The following is a 12059-nucleotide window of genomic DNA, read 5'->3' on the forward strand; positions in this document are numbered from 1 at the left end:
ATCACATTTCCGATAAAGCGTTCTAACCGAAGAAGAAGGTCCATTCAGCCAATCGGCACTTTAGCTTTCGAAATGCGTCAACCAATTAGAGGCTTCAAGGCGTTTTGGGTTTTTTGTTTTTTTTTTTGGTTACCGTTGACAGATGCCAGACTAAAACTGGAAGATCCGTTTCTCGCGGGTTTACGGTACAAATACAAATGTGGGGCGAGTATGTTGGTAAGTCCAAGCTTAAACATTTTTACATGTAATAATGCAGTCTAAAAGCAAGCTACACTGAATGCACTTCAAGCCCATTTGCTGTTATTCTCTTTAAACCAATGCGGGGTTAAATGTAAGTTGTGGAGACCAGATGAAGCCTATTTTTTGCACAGCAGTAATTATTTTCATGTTATCATCACATCACTCGAAACTGATATACCTGTACAGTCCTACACTCTCGGTATGGCGGTGCGTTGCGCACTAACGTCTGTATACACATTTGGTTTTATTTCAAATCGTTAAACTGAGAGAGAAGTGTTACCGGTATTTACCTCTCGAGTGTGAAGGTTGCTGTTCATTTTGATTGAAATGACACCGCAGCGCCACTATCTGCTTGCTAGCTAGAGAATGTTATTGATGACTGAATTATATGGCCATCAGAACCGTTATATCATGGGACGGTCAGTACAGCAGGATTGAAGGATGGCGTTTGGTGGAAGAACATGGAGTGCCTGAAGGGGGTCATAATTATAGACCAAAACAAACACAACGTTAATGTCATGCAATAATATTAAATGCAGTATTATTTTTAAATGCGGTACGACTTCATGAGTTACAGTTACAACCTTAAGTCTTTTGAAATGTGTGTCTTGTGACATAGTTAGCAATATGGGTCCACATAGAAATTTACATGGTTATATAAATGTGTGTGTGTATATATATTTTTTTATAAATAGGTGTCAGGCAGTCACTAATAACAAGGGAACCTAAGGATGTCCACAGATGACAGTATATCTGAAGATGTGTGCTATTCTGCTGGTGTGAGCCATGAAAATGTTGAGAGCAATGGCACTAAAGAGAGCGAGTCCTCCATCATATCAGAGGACAGCCCCCCAATCCAGCCAGGAGCAGACATAGAGAACTCTCCTGCAAAGCCTGTCAAAACAGTGAAAGGATTCTTCCAGTCTTCCCCAGAACTGACGAACAGCACTGACCCTAGAACTGCAATACAGCACAGCTCAAACAAGAGCAGGTACTGTGTGGTACTGTGTGAAAAATGCAAGATTATGTGCACTATGTATTTGCACGACCTTTGTTTAAAGTAGTATTTGAGAATATAGTGTAAGTGGTTTTGTATGTAAAAGTGTGACAACATTGTTAAATGCATGTTCTCAGTGGCCTTTTCCATCATCTTAGTATTATATTTTTAATAAAAAATAAGATTGTGTTTTTAGACAGTCGTTGTTTTTTATATGTTGCAGAGTAAATGCAGATGAAACGCTCGGCTCAGGGAGAAATCTACCTTCCATAAACCCCAGTCCTATTGAAAACCTAACAGCTCTAGTGAAAGACATCCAGATAAGCGGAGAATGTGACCCAGAGATTTGGAAGAACTGTGAGGTAAGGAGGACAGTCACGGATGGAATATATCGCTGCTGTTATGCTTTGCACGCAATCCAAAACTAACCAATGTACCTGTTTCTGTAAGGCCACCTGAGGATCTCAGTAGTTTACTGGCGATGTCACAGTAAGAGAAAGTCCCTCATTTTGTACGATAATGTAGGGGCTGCATTCATTCCATTTCCATAGCCTTATATCATGAGCACTGCGTTCACATTTTGGATCTCGCCAGCGAGGCACTGCTGTGATCCAATTACCATGATTCCTCCGACTGAGCTACATTCTGCCTCGTGGCACTCCTCTCCTTTCTGCATGTATATCCCTGGCAACATTTGCACAGACCAGGGCACAGCTGCTCCACACTGAAAAGCACCATAAGTAGAAAAAACACTGTCTCTTGTTATTTTGAACCGAAATGACTCCAGTGTAGAAGCCAAGCGATAGTGCAATACTTTATCATTTCAGGGGGTTTCAGTACAGATCTGGGTGTATTTTAACAAGTGATACATGTTATAGCTTGTTGTAAATGGAATATTTTACATTCATGAGAATGTCCTTATTCTAAACAGGCCAGATGGCTCCAGCTGTTCCAACTGGTGGAGAAGCAGTACCAAGATCTAATTCTTGCCCAACATGAACAGTACCAGTGCCAGATTCAAGTAAGCCCATGCATTAACTGTTTTTTTTTTAAATAGCATCTTAAAACCATGTTATAGGTGTTTCAAATGAAGCTAATATCACCTTAGTATTTCTCTTGGATATACTATTAGGCTGTGGATCTGTGTATTGGTGGCAATTTGAGCTTTGTTTAAAATATAATTTGTTATGTTTTTCTCTAATTCAGCTCATACAGGATGAAATCAAAGCTTTAGTCCAGATAAAGAAGAAGCAGAACCCCCTGCACAACAGTGAAGCGTTTGCTGTGTTTCCTGATAACTCTGTTTTATTAGGAATACTTAACAGATGCCATTCAAAACCCTTTTTGCTGCACAAACAGACTTCCGTACATCCCAACCCTGGTGAAATAGGAAGACAGCAAAATTCCTTGGACACGAATCCAGAGGACTCTGCTTTTGCTGTTTTACTGAGCAGTGAGTTTGGGATGAGTGCCTCGGAACATAGTTTAAACAAACACGTGGACTCCAGTAACGGCAAGGACACCTTGAAGGGAAAGCATGCAGGGCACGCTCTCTATCCCTCAGAAAACCTGTCATGCCCATTTAAGTCAGACAGGGTTTCTAAAGGAAATAACTCTCAGCCTGAATTACGGACTGCTCAGGAAAAAATGTGCAACGTTTCTCCTGCAGGCAGTAAGCAAACCAATCCAAACCTGTCAGTTGATCAAAGGAAAATGAATGGGTAGGTACTGGATAGTTTTACAAATGTCATGTAACTGCTAATAAATAATTTTGAAATATGGAAAGATCTGATTAGGTATAGAATACATTAGACTTGTATACCTCCCTCTTAAGCTGTTGCACAGTAAGGTAATCGCAGAAATGTATGGGTTGAGAAAAATAGCACCTATGAGTAAATATTCAATGTATGTTATGAATTAGCGTTTTCATATCCCCTTAGTTTTGCTGTCATATGCAGACTCCCCCCCCCCCCCCCCCCCCCCCCCCCCCCCCCCCCCCTCTACACCATTAACTTTCCTGACTATAAAAACTTAGGCAATGTCACCCTTGCAGTCGGGGTTGCATGTTAATAGTTTTTAAGACAGTTATGTGTATTACAGTCAGCTGTTGACATCATGGGCACAGAAGCAAAAGCATAAGCAGAATAAGAGCAGAGCTGTGCAGGACACACGCCAGGAAGAGCAGGCAGAAAGGAACAGGAGTCCAGACCATCACAAAGATGTAAGTGCTCAGTGAGGTTCATAGATTTGTAATGAATGACAGTCCCTGGTGACTGGGATGAAGTGCAGGCCTGGCTGTATTTTTGGGTCTTTCAGGGTTTTGGGATGAACATGAGCTAAAATATTCTAGGCATACAAAATATTTGGTTAATAAGGATTCTGTTGACTGCCTTAGAAACCTCTCTGTCAACCAAATTCAGCTGTGAACATAAAACGCACACTTTGATTGAATTTTTGTGTTTAATTCAGATTCGTTCTTGCTCTGCTGTACAGTCGCCTCATTCCTTCTTCCTAGTGAAACGAAATGATAGCCCAGATTCCCTTGTGTCTGAAGCTTCAGGTAAAGAAACCTCAGCGCTATGGTATTCTTCCCTGCATGATTTTATTACTGTGTTTAAACCCTCTGATTTAGTACTTATTCCTTTACCCCTCAACATATCTCAGTAGAATCAAAGTTGCAGTCTACAGCGTCACCCAGTCAGATTTGACTTGCAGGTGTCCTGGACCTAGATAACCCTATTGGTACATAATAGTGACACATGAATTTTGGTGCATTAACAGGATATTTTAGAATGTTTTTATACATTGGCACATAATGTTTATTATGAAAGGTTTGACATTTGACTCGCTTATAGCTGCTCATCCTAATTTGTGGCAATGGCTGAATTTTTTTTAATTTTTTTTTTTTACTGTGAATTATGTATAGGTCTTACATACTGGAAACTGGATGAAAGTGAACTGTACCGCTCCTTGCCGGAGAACTTGGAAAATGGGTCTTATTTTTACTTGCAAGATGAGTCTATCAATCTGGTATGCATGCTATTTATATGTAACTACAGTACATGTTAACTTAAGACGGGACCGTTATATTAACTTCTAAATCCAATGTGAAGTGATATTTCAAGTCAGTGATTACCCTGATTTCTCAATTCATCTGTTTTTAACCTTTAGCATCACACAGAGGAGCCAAGGCTACCTGCTTCTCTTAAACAAATCTATCATTTGAAGCAAAAGGGAGACGCAAACATTCAGGACAGGGATCCTTATTCTTCCCAGTTTGACCCAAGTCAGTCCACTCCACAGGTAAGGTACATTTGTAAAAAATAATTTCAGTAGATCCTTGATTATTGTATTGTGCAATAGTTCAGTAACAGCTTTGGAATCCCAGATTAGTATGTATAATTTCATAGGCACCTGAAAGTGACTAAGTACATTTTGCTCAGAATGTAATCAGTGTAAAAATGCATCTGTTAGTTGCAGTGATTTGCATTATGCTGACAAGCATGCAAGCTACACTCAAGCCTTGGGGATAAGGGAAAAACATGAAATTTTAATATTTTGCCTAAATGTAAAATCTGTTTTAATCTTTAATAGAATATTTATCCTTTTTTTTTTTAGGTTTTGACCCTAGATCCAACACTTCACATGAAGCCAGCTGACAGGGATTCGTTGTTTTCCTCACCTTCTCATTTCAATACTGCATCATTCCTTGAAGAACCCAAGCCTTCAGCAGCTGCCGGGGATGCAGTTAGTCCAGACTCCATGGCAGAAGCGCCTTCTCAAAGCCATACTGACACCGATTCCATTTCAAACGCCAGTAGCTTGTCAGCAGCACAGATAAATGTGACGCGTAGACGTTTACAAAAAAGTGCTTTACCAAGCAAGAACAGGAGTCTTTGTTCTACCTCTCAGAAAGCCGTTTGTACAAATGGACAGCATCCAGCTTTCCGTAACGGCATTCAGAACGATAGCTTGTCCAACACGGATGATGAAGGGAGCTGCTCAACCCTCACCCCACCGTCTAGAATGAAGAGCAGCCTGTCTCTGCATGCCAGTGGAGCCAGGGGTTCAGACAGAACCATATCCTTGTCCTCCTTGGAGGACCCTGTTGTTTCGTCACTGTACGTTTTGCCCCATTGTGTTTTCCAACCAACCTGAATTTTATTGAGCAATATATATGGCATAGACCTTTGTTTGGTGTTTCGAGCAGGTTATTTAATTGCATAAGTAAAATCTTTTTTTTCTTTTTTTTTTTTTTTTTCAGGGTGCGACAGAACCTGAGAGAGAAGCATTCTCGTCATGTCGCAGATCTTCGTGCTTACTATGAATCTGAGATTACTAGCTTGAAACAACAGCTCGAGACTGTAATAAGGCCTAATCAGAATCTCCAAGAAAGGTAATCTGTTGTAACAAAAAAAAAACTCAACTGTTTGTAGTTATTTAAATTAGTATGTTCTATTAATATGAGATCAGAATTGGAATATAGCTATTGCATTTTTAGCTATTAAAAGCAAACTTTATATTCTCTGAATGTAATAAAACCTTACCTGCATTTTCTGTGATTTGTTGTTTCTGCTTAGGTTTGGCATGCATGCTAACTCTTCCTGAAAATGTTTTCTCTAAAGGCTAAAAGTGAAGCATTGTGCACTGCAGCCTGTGCAACTTGATGGGTCTTTTTGGAAGTATATTTTTTTGCTGGAGTAGTTAACCAGGCAAAGGATGATCAAAGCAGACACAACAATAGAGAAATCATACAGAACACATATACTGTAAAAAGGAAAGAAGTGAACTGTGCACTGCGCTCTAGAACACACCCCAATATTTCACTGCATGACTTAATTGGCATTCTGTAGATTTTCTATTAATGTTAATTTCCTAATGGCAGGTGTGACCATCTAGAAAGAGCACTAACTGAGGCAAGCAGTCGTATAAGAGACCAGGAAAATAAGAACCGGTTGTTAGAAAAACAGCTGGTAAGTTGCTGCCTGGGTCTTCCTTCTGTGGCCAGTCCAGCAATGTTGCATTAAAGGAAATCCCACTGATTTATTTATTTATTTATTTTCCCCAGCTGGATTGGCCTGATCGCTATGAAACAGCCAGCACCGCTGCTCAAGTCCTGCAGCAGCGCCTTGACGAAATGAAGAGCAGTAACAAAGACAAGGATAATGCTGTGAACAAGCTGAAAGCCAGGCTGAGAAACCTGGAAGAGGCATTTCAGAATGCGTGCAAGGTCACGGACGATAAAGAGGCCAGAATGAGAAAGGAGCACAAGATGTTACAGGATGTAAGTTGTTAAGGGATCAGGACGACTGACTCTGCCTGCAAAACTAACTGGGTCTTGGTTAAAAATAAGGTGGAGGACAGCATTTACGTTTTTAAAAATTCTGTTATTTATATCACTTAAGACAAGAACAGGGTTGAAAACAGCACATCTGTTAATATATGCTTATCAAGTAGCATGCTTACTGCTGAGACTTGCACTCTTGTTTTCTCGTACCCTGGAATGCTGTAGCTGCAACACCCAGTGCCACAGGGATCTTTGATTTGTTTATTTGTGTTTCAGCTTCTAGTGGAATACGAGTCTCTGGGAAAGGAGCATGAAAGGGTTAAGGTAAAAAATATTCTTAAAAATATATATTGACCACCCTTTGTCAATTGTAGATTTCGATAATTCTGTGTTTGTTTTGCTGTTTATCATTTTTTCCTTTTATTAGGATACATTGGCATCAACTGAAAACAAGCTTTTTGACGCAAAGACACAGATATCTGAACTAAAGAGGTAAAATATCTTATTTCTGAGCTATGAAAATGTCTGTTTTCTACCCTTTTGTTTCTATACATGTTTGTTAGTGAGTGTATGGCTCAGATGCCACTTGCTGTGCAATGACAGTTATTGTAAAGTACTGTAATATTAGATATTATTGTTTTATTCTGTGATCATTAAAGATTGAGATCCAGTACAAATTGTTTTTATAAAAATGAGTTGTTAAATTTGTATTTTGTTTCAGAATTATTTCAAAACTTGAAGCTCAAATAAAACAGCTTGAACATGAAAACATTATGAAACACCGTCACACGACTCAGAGTCATTCACAAGCATCAGGAGTTGGGTACGTGTAGGTGTTTCTGTTTATTTTATTACAGCTTTGGCTTCAAATGAATTGCTTTGTATGTTTTTGTGAGAGATTGTGCATGCCATTGTATGTTCATTCCAATAGTTGTGTGGTTGGTATAGTTTTCCCTTTGTTTTCCCCAGCCTGTTGCTCCACCACCCTGACGTGTATCGCTCTCCCAGTAAAGCCCCTGCTGACCTTGATGCTAACAGAAGAAAGTTGCTGACTCCTGGAGCTGACTATTCAATTTTCACAGGACAGCCTCTGGAGAATGATTTATATGAGAACAGCAGCAGGTACGGTGACCCAGAAAATCAAACGCATACAAAATATACGATAGAAAAAAAAAAGTTAATAACTCTCAATCCCACGACCTGAGTGACTGGGTAAATCGCGCTGCTCCAAACTTCACAGAGATGTCTTTACTCACAGGTGTTATTCTCCTCCTGAAAAAGACGCAACTCAGAGGGAAAATACTGCGGCAAAAGAGGAGCTGAAAAGAGACCCTGCCCTCACTCCTATAATGAAGGCCCTGATTGAGCTGGATGGGACAAAAGCTACAGAGGGACGGGCACTGAGGAAATCAGGCGCCAGCGACTCACGTATGGAATGCAGTGTTCATTTATTTTTATACTGGGAATATTTTTCACTTCAATGTGTGTTTTTATTGAAAGAGAAGGGGAAAAAACAAACAATAAGTAAGATGACTTAATACTTCACATTTAAATGTCCTTAAGTCATGCAAATTGCACTTTGGAGGAAAGTTTTAAAATATGAATAATGTTTGATGCCAGATAGACATGTGAAAACAGTGAGAGAGTGCATTTCATTTTGAAGACATTCCAGTCAGTGTTTGTCATTGAATTTAAGTTTCCTTAATATTTTCAAAATTCAAGTAAAGGAAGATGCATTTGTTTTTTTTATAGGATTTGGAAGTAAACCTAGTGTAAGCTTTGCTGAGACTTGCAGCAGGGGTCAGCTTTCAGAGAAAAGCAGCAGTCCAGTGCAGATCCAGAGAAACAGCTCCCCTGTTGGAAACAGATCTTCATCTCTGCCTCCTCACAACAGGAAAGCCAGCCCTGTTTCCACACCCAGTAGGTTTTATCAGTCCTCGAATTATTAGAAAAAGGTTTCCTGTTGGGAGATAGGGGGCGTGCTGAGGAAATGCATTTCACACTGAACGTTAAGATTGCATGTCCTTGTAAAAATGACACGGCCAATATTTCAACAATGCTTTCAGAGTCACCTCTGTTCATTTTTTACATAGTGCACAGTGCAAACATACAGCTATTGTAATTGCAGGCTTCAGTTTTCTGCAAATCTTTAATTAGTTGTGGGAAGCATATTGGTTACTTTTAATAGTTGAAAATTTACATCTGTGTTTTTCAGCTAAAAGAGATACAATGATAACCCCTATTGCAGCAAAGTCAAGCCCAAAACGATGCCCAAGAGAGAATTTTTCACCTGGAATGAGCCACCTGCTTGGCAAGGATCAGAGCTCTCCGACTAGGTGAATGTGTTCAATACACTTTGACAGGAGAAAGCTGTCGTCCACTAAGATGCAGCACAAATCATATACACTACTGTGTACTATTATTTTAAAGACTGTTCCTTTGCTTTAAAGAATATACATACCAGACTACTGTCTGTGGTGCTTTAAATATCACCGTTCCATAAACTTTTATTTTGAAACTCGTCAGGTTTGGTGTGAGATTGGATGAGAGTGATGTTGCCTCAGCTTCACCCCCACATAGCCCCAGCCCTAGAAAGAGACTTCAGTTTACCTCCTTGGACGAACCAGAAGGTAAATATATACAAACTGCTCTTTGAGCACACAGTTATATTTAAACATTTTTAAATTAGTGAAGCCTGAAATAATTGACCAGTGTTGTTCATTGGATTGGAGCAAAACATTAGTGAGTCTTGCATAATATATATTATCATCATCATGATTAGAAAGTTGTTGTCAAGTTGGTCAATATTTTTTATAGTAAGTTATCATTCAAGCAACGCTGGACTGAGACTTGATAGCCGCACGGAGTCTGCACTGAAAGCAGTGAAGCAGGGTGCCGTGACGAGTCGATCAGCCTGGGAGGACAAGACCACAGCCGTCCATACAGAAAGCCACGCCCCGGGGCTACTGACGCACTATGAGACAGAGCTGACCTGCAAAGCAAGAATGGAGTCGCTGGCACAAACGGAGAGGATTTTTGATGAGCTCACACAAGAAAAGCAACAGGTAGAACAAGAATTAAAATAATTGTTCTAAAACCAATAAGTTTGGATGACCTTCATCAGTGACTATTCAGTCAAACACCACTGCATTGGCAAAGGTTTCAAACAGGTTGTGTTAACATAATTTTAAAACTGATGGATTCCACCCATCTGGACAGTCGCAATAGAATCCAACCCTAGTTGACGCATGTGTGTGTATGTGTAACAATTGTTTAATTAAGCAGTAAGGCATGACAGGGTGTGCTTTCAGCAGCCCAAGAAGTAGATATTTGACAAACACCGGAGTGCTATTTTGCAATTAAACAATGGCTTTGAGGTAAGTTGATATTAAAAACAAGCAGAATTTTCTGCAAAATCAGTACATTGTATTCTCATACGTCAGTAGCTTTATTTTTGATATCTGCTGAGTCTTCTGAAATGTTCATATTTTTCTTCCAAACAGATTGAGGCTGCGTTAAGTCGTTTACCAGGCGTTGGAGGAAGAGTGACCTTGCAAGCAAAATTAGATGAAGTATGAATTATTTCTGTTTTTATGTAGTCCTGTAACACACAGAACACTCTTTCCATTCAAATGAAGTCAAGTCATATAAATGTGTTGGTGGAACTGAAACTGGACTTTAGGACCCAAATTGAGTTGTAACAGCGGGTTTGCTTTGTTTATTTCAGGAAGCCCTGGAAGATCGTTTGGAGAAAATCAACCGGGACCTGGGATCTATCCGTATGACTTTAAAGAGGTTTCATGTTTTATGGACCTCTGCAAATATATAGCAATCTTCATCTGCCATGAGCTCATTCAGTACTTGCACTAGCATGCCGTTTAGGGTTCTTTGTTTTCACAGCTTATTTTTTAAAGCAGACTGGAGTTCTTCATTGAAACATTATGAAACCTGTTAATTGTGCAACTGGATTTGCCACTTTATACAGTAACGGATGAAGATACAAGGAAAACTGTAGGACAGACGAGGAGTGGGATGGAAAACATATAAACCCCTTTGTCTTCAACCTTCAAATTTAAGCTTTGCATTTTCTTATTTTAATTAAACATAGATCTTTTATGTAGACTACTTTTACTGACAACAATATTTACTTAAAAATGTATATTTGAAATATAAAATGTGTAAAATATATATTTAAAACTCTGAAAAATGGAGGTTGTATCCTAGCATGGTTAAAGAAAATGAAGGAGAAAACACCAAAAAAAATATTTTAAAAAACGCTGGTGTCAGAAATTCACTGTATAACTTTAAGACTTTAATTTACAATTTTTTTTATTTTGAACCATCACTTTGAAAATGCCCCTAGACAGCAGAATAAATGTTGAAAACTGGGCATTAGAAACAGCTCTGCACAGAAATTAATATTCGTGTAGGGGCGTGGTTTGTTCAGATGCATTTGTGTGAAACAAAAAATGTGTACAAGCAACACTGGCGAATTCACATGTGAAGCAATGGCACCTGCGTGACCAATTTGACCAACTTTAAAAATCCCCCCCTTCGTGGCAAAGCCACTGTAACCTGTTGCACAATGAACGTGTTTAATGTTTCAAGAACCAAAATGGGCTCGAAATAAATATTTCTATAAAGAGAGTCCCTCAAATAAACACAGAAAACAAAGAACCAACATATATAGTTTATTCTCTGTGCCCTTAAAATCATTCCCATTGTATATTAACATTGTTGTACAAGGTGCACAGAATATTTTATACTTTTGTGACTAGGATATATTTTGTATGTGTTTTATTACAGAATACTGAAATCACAAACTTTTTTATGGTATATTTTTAGTATTGGTCAAATTTATATAATCTTTACTTTTTTAGGACACTTTTAAAGAATAGTATATGGAGTATAAAGTAATATATGCTTTACACATCCTGTTCAGGTAACTTATGATGCCATTTTATATTTGCTTGTCAATTTAAAAAAAATATATATAATTTTCCAGAATTGGAGCCTTGTTAATTGTAGCTATACTAAGAAATCAGTATGTGCAGAATTTTCTACCAGTAATAAAATGTACCTCAAATGCCATTTTATTCTGTTATAAGATGTGTTTCTGTTTTTTTTTGGTTATTCTCATTTCATTCACATGGTATTATGCAGACTGTAATTACGCAGTTGTAATACACTATGTCCTGTTTAAGGGAAGCGTATTGTGAAAATGAGCCAGTTCAGAATTACCTGCCATTTGGAGGAGCGTTTATCACAGTCAACCAGCTCGCATTGTTTACATGGACCGTTCTGGTGCAACTTTCGACAGTTAACGTCTGATGCAAATAAGAACTCGTCATCTGAATGAAGTTGTTATGCATGCAATAAAATCACATTTGTGTCGCATTTGCACTGAAGTCCACCTTAAAATGTTTCAATCATATGCATAGCTTTGTAATGCCTCTTTTCCACATTAAATTGGTTTACTGGATATCTGTTGATGTGTGTGGTTGTTTCTAATCTAGACTAGTCAGTCAGCAAGCA

The 12059-nt window shown here is 38.7% G+C and overlaps 1 protein-coding gene across 2 annotated transcripts; it reads left to right on the forward strand.

Annotated features, from left to right (window-relative positions):
* Positions 1-104: 104 nt before the first annotated feature.
* Positions 105-12006, forward strand: LOC121296836 (M-phase phosphoprotein 9-like). 2 transcript variants are annotated; one of them, XM_041222673.1, is made up of 24 exons: positions 105-216; positions 936-1231; positions 1461-1599; positions 2169-2258; positions 2444-2958; positions 3338-3458; positions 3707-3797; positions 4164-4267; positions 4409-4540; positions 4856-5358; positions 5502-5633; positions 6123-6210; positions 6306-6521; positions 6801-6848; positions 6952-7016; positions 7246-7347; positions 7494-7646; positions 7783-7952; positions 8277-8444; positions 8740-8860; positions 9051-9154; positions 9342-9589; positions 10028-10096; positions 10252-12006. In XM_041222673.1, exons 2-24 carry the CDS (start codon positions 972-974, stop codon positions 10351-10353), a joined length of 3741 nt encoding a protein of 1246 aa, XP_041078607.1. In that variant the 5' UTR covers positions 105-216; positions 936-971; the 3' UTR covers positions 10354-12006. The 2 variants fall into 2 exon arrangements, with proteins under 2 accessions (XP_041078607.1, XP_041078608.1); XM_041222674.1 differs by lacking the exons at positions 10028-10096; positions 10252-12006 and having other exon boundaries at positions 9358-9455.
* The last annotated feature ends 53 nt before the right edge of the window (positions 12007-12059 follow it).

Source organism: Polyodon spathula, chromosome 22, assembly GCF_017654505.1.
Source record: "Polyodon spathula isolate WHYD16114869_AA chromosome 22, ASM1765450v1, whole genome shotgun sequence".
Classification (NCBI taxonomy): domain Eukaryota; kingdom Metazoa; phylum Chordata; class Actinopteri; order Acipenseriformes; family Polyodontidae; genus Polyodon; species Polyodon spathula.